General features: G+C 35.6%; 1 protein-coding gene across 1 annotated transcript; it reads right to left on the bottom strand.

Moving 5' to 3' along the window:
• Positions 1-1,850: 1,850 nt before the first annotated feature.
• On the bottom strand, positions 1,851-2,234 carry LOC115846503 (UDP-N-acetylglucosamine transferase subunit ALG13-like). The gene has a single exon (XM_030845254.2). The coding sequence runs from the start codon at positions 2,007-2,009 to the stop codon at positions 1,851-1,853; it is 159 nt and encodes a 52-aa protein (XP_030701114.1). The 5' UTR covers positions 2,010-2,234.
• Positions 2,235-4,841: the final 2,607 nt, after the last annotated feature.

Genomic DNA, 4,841 nt, shown 5'->3' with positions numbered 1-4,841 from the left:
ACACTATAGATTCTTAGAGAGCAAGGATTATTTCTTGTTTTTCTGTAAACTCAGTTTATAGTACACTATCTTGGACTTAACTAGGTGTTCAAAAAGATATTGTCTTGGTGTGCCCTGAAGTTCACTAAGATACCATTCCACTCTTGACCAGGAAAGGGATCACATTTCTCCTCTGCTACCTCTAGGGCTTAAATAAACACCATCAAAATTAAAATGGACTAGAGTGGGGATACTCCATCCTCAGTCTCAGACACTCTTCATCACATCCTGAAATATTGAAATATCACTAGATTTCCAGGCTCAGCTTATATTCTACCTGTGTTCATGAAACACTGCTGATTACCTTGCCCAAAACTGATCTTTCTTCAGTCTAAATTATTTTTACAGAACTTATCATTATCTACTTTGGATAATTTATATACTTCTTCTCTTCCTTACTGAATTATAGGATTATTCCCAACACTTAATAAAGACAGGAATCAGGTCTAATATATTACGAGACCTCCGAAGTACAAGCACACTATTTGCTAATATAAGTTATTTGTTAGATGGAAAATGAATGAATGAATGAACAAAAGAGGCATAGATTAGTCCAGACAAAAAGAGTCCAAAGCCTGAAAGATAAGATCTGTTATGTTTAACTTAAACCTATGCAACATTTTTTTTTACCATTAGTAAGAATTTATTTTAATATTAGCCTAAGTAAAACACAATCAGGAAAATAAATCTACAGAAACATTATATAATGCATCCCAAGTAAAATGTTTAGAATATTCAACATTTTGGGATAATATAATCGAAAATAAATCTTTATAGTGAATGGTCTATTTTTATGGATGAATTATATCTAAACTTTCTACCAGAAAACTATCAATACTTATGGATAATCTAGTTTATTTTATAGGTCTTGAGACCACTTACCATAATCAGAATTTCATAAAGTATCTATTTTGAGTTATGTGAATTTTAAAACCATATATTTAGGCCATTATACACATCAGATCAATTATTCATTTGTAAAACTAATTTTATAAGGGCATAAATTCCTCTATGATACTACAGTAAATATTTCAATACCACTGTGAGAGGGGGGGTCCTTAAAAAATAACAGCAAGTCCTATTGGCACAAGTGCTTTTTGATTTACTCTTCCCAAACCAGTAAAGCTTTGACGTTGGGCAAGATTATTTTTGTCACTTTCTATTTATATTCTATAGGAAAACAGTGAACACAACCACTCCACTCTACTACTATTATCTTCAGGATAATAGTAGTTTCTCAAAGTACAATAGATCAACTGACTTGATAGTTAATCTTTTTAAGGTAATTACTGAGCTTTTTATTTCACAGAACACAATCCATCATTTTTGTTGGTCTTTTTTTTTAAATTTGGTTCCTTGGATTATGAAGCTAAAGATTCTGACTCAAATTTTTTTTTACAAGTTTGTTACTGTTTCATTTTTTACTCTAATATCAAATTAACTACATTTGAGGTTTCTGTCAAAGTTTTCATATTTAATTCATTTTTTTTTCATGATTCCAAATCCATTTGGGTTCTAGGATAAAACGTGTGAATGCTCCCTACATATTTCTTTTACTAAAATATGAAGATTAGGGAAAAATCTAATAAATTTGTGAAATTGCATTTAGAATTTGGACCCAAATGCTAACATTCACACCATAAAATTTTCTACACATTCTACAGATGTAGGAGGCTTATTAATTCATATTATTCTACAAATATATACTCTATATTTAATTTGATTTAACCACATTCCATAAGTTGAATTTGAAGGGTGTTTTTAAAGTGTGGAGAGTTTAGTGTTTATTTTTGTAATCCAACAACTTTATCCTAAAATGCAGAAAATTTTTCTGGCTGGCCAGGAGGAAAACATTTCAGTGTTGAAAAGTCCATTGACTGTAACAGCCCAGGAAGCGTGCTGCAGGTACAGTAGAAGAGATGCCCATCTTTGTGTAGCTGCTTTGCCAATTCCAGCTGATGATTGTTCATCAACTTTTCATTTATAACCACTGTGAGCGGCTTTCTTTTTTCCAGACTCTCCAAACAGCTTCCTGCACCTGCGTGACTAATAACAAGATCTGCTTTCTGAAGGTCTTCTTTCAATGAATCCTTGTATCTGTAAACATCCAGAGTAAGTGACTCCGTACTGAGTGGTTCAGGTACCACCTTTCCTCTACCTATTTGTAGGACAAGTCGGCTGTAACGGAGGCTCTAGATTATCACGTCGTGAAAGAAATGGCCCCGCAAGAACTAGAACACCACGCAAAGACTCTGAAAAAGGTGTCGCAAACTAGGGAGGGAGAGCAAGGAACAGGGTCTGTCGTGGCCCACAGCTGGGGTTGCGCGAACCACGAGCCCTGAGAAGGCGCGCTCGGGGGACGCCGTGCCGCGCGGGGATGCTGGCCGCGAGGGTGCCTGAGGCGGAGGTAAGGCACGGCAGCCGGGGCAGGGCCGGGGCAGGGCGCCCAGCAGAACCGGCCGGGGCTTGCTGGGCAGAGCCCAACGGAGTGTGACCACCGCGCACGGCCCCGAGCGGGCCCGGGCGCGGGAGTATGCAACATATTTTAATCAGTAACGTATTTAATCATTTTGGTAGCATGTTTTTTTTCATAATTGCATGAACTTTCACGTCTTTATAATGCTGTTAACTTTTTGAAAATATTTTTAGTATCATTATGAAAATGTCACAAAGTGAAAATTGTTATTGCCTCCCACACCTATAATTTCTAAACATGGTTAAAATTACAATAACAGGATTTTCACTGATTTTGGATTATAGTCTCTAACAATTAAAACATAATTTCTATAATAAATGCATTTTATATCTGGAGTTGAATATTTTACAAGCATTCTTCTGTGATTTTATAGCAATGATGAAAATTTTAATTTTTTTTTGTCATTTAGAAACCCTCTGTCTGATTAACCATAAATCAACATGGGTCATTAGCCTGGAAATAAGGAGTACATCACGGATATCACTTACCTAATTCTAACCTGGTATTTCATAAGATTTCTCATGTTATTGTTAGAGGCAAGATGAAGGAACGTGGGCTGGATGAAAATACAGTTAAGTTGAATTTATAGTTGTTGAACAACCAGATCCAAGAGGTATCAATTCCTGGATTAGTCACCATGGAGAGAGATCTCTGGTGGTCTGTCCAGTGAACTCTGTTTTATCAGTGGGCTTGATGAATATATTGACAGAATTCATATTGGTTTACAGATTATGCAAAGTCCAATATAGGTAAAGACCAAAATAGTTTTTCAAATATTTTGATATGCTTGAAAAATAATTACAAACCAAAATGACAAAATTTTAACTGTACATAGGGGGAAAATACATCTTAACATTTAGGTTAAGGAGTTGCCATTGCTTTAACTGCAATGCAAGGTCATGTAGAAGGGCCTCAGGCAGAACTATATCCAAATACCTCTTTTTCCACATGCTACTGCCTTTGTGAACTTGTGAACTTAGGCAAGTGCTTAACTCTCTAAACTATCTATACAATAGGGAAAACAATTCCTGGTTGGCAAGGTTTTTAGAATAGAATTAGTAGTGTGCATGGTATGTAGTAAGCATTCACTGATGGTACTATAATTATTACTGTAATGCCAAAAATAAATCTAAACAAAACCAAAGGTAGTTAGACCCTAATTCAATGGAGGTGATGTATGCTGGCCTGAACACATCTGGAAAATTTTGCCCCATGCTAGACACTACACTTCAGAAGGAATCCTGGAGAAGATCCAGAGAAAATCTAGACTAATCCATTTACAAAAAGAACTTTTGAGGAAACTGGGTATTTCTGTCTTGAGAGGAAAGCCTAAAGAGATATGATAGCTGTCTCCAAATATTTTCAAGTATTATGTTGTGGAGGAAGTAGTATTTTTAGTCAGTGTTATTCCAAGAGGCAGAAGAAAGACCAATACTTGGAAGTTTTAAGAAAATTAATTTTGTTATGATCTGAGGACCCTCTCAACAATGACATCTGTTCACCAATGAAGCAGGCTGCTTCAACACACACCATGCTCCCCTTCTTTTAAATATCAGGGAACTTATAAATAAAATTCATTGTACAGCTGGGAGGGCATTTTTAGATGTGTTATATTACTTAAAACCTCTCATTAACCCTGTAAGTCATGTATTATCATTCTTTTCCCCATTTTTCAGATGACAGACTATGTTTGACTTGCCCCAAATCACACTGATAATAAGCGTCAGGTCCATATTCTCAGAGTCCAAAATCTGTGCTTATTTCAGAATATAAATGTAACTGAGGGATTCATAAGCTGGATGTGAATCTGTTAAAGAAGACATCTACAGCCTTAAGAATCATGAATTAATAATCAATATATTTAAGTTTTCAGGCCACATCCAGTCTGATTCCACTCTTGTCTACAAGCAGTTCTCCCTTTATGTATACTATGTGTAGGGCATGGAACATTCATTATGTCCTTTGATTTGCACAGCAATCCTGTGAGGCAATAGGGCAGGTATTATTCATGTTTTATGTATACAGAAACCAAAATTGTGAGAAGCTAAATGATTTAACCAAGGTCACAGAGCTCAATAATGACAAAGAGGGAGAAACCAGAACTTCTGACTCTGTACATACTGCGCTTTCCACTACAATAGTCACCATAAAATTACTTAAAGATTCAAGACTTCTATAATGGACTAGGATGTGTGGATACAGATAATTGTTGCAAAAAACTGAGTAACCAACGCCCTCACCTAAAATTATTTTTGTCAGTAGATTCTTTATATACAATATACTTGACAAAATTCCAAATTTATAGAACTGCGAGGTAGTTTTTCAA

Source organism: Globicephala melas, chromosome X (genome assembly GCF_963455315.2).
Source record: "Globicephala melas chromosome X, mGloMel1.2, whole genome shotgun sequence".
Classification (NCBI taxonomy): Eukaryota; Metazoa; Chordata; class Mammalia; order Artiodactyla; family Delphinidae; genus Globicephala; species Globicephala melas.
The sequence above is the reverse complement of the archived record's forward strand: the minus strand, read 5'-3'. Positions and strand labels throughout refer to the sequence as shown.

Bases quoted from the DNA above. Each gene is read 5' to 3' on its own strand.
- LOC115846503 (XM_030845254.2), bottom strand. From the start codon at position 2,009: ATGAACAATCATCAGCTGGAATTGGCAAAGCAGCTACACAAAGATGGG.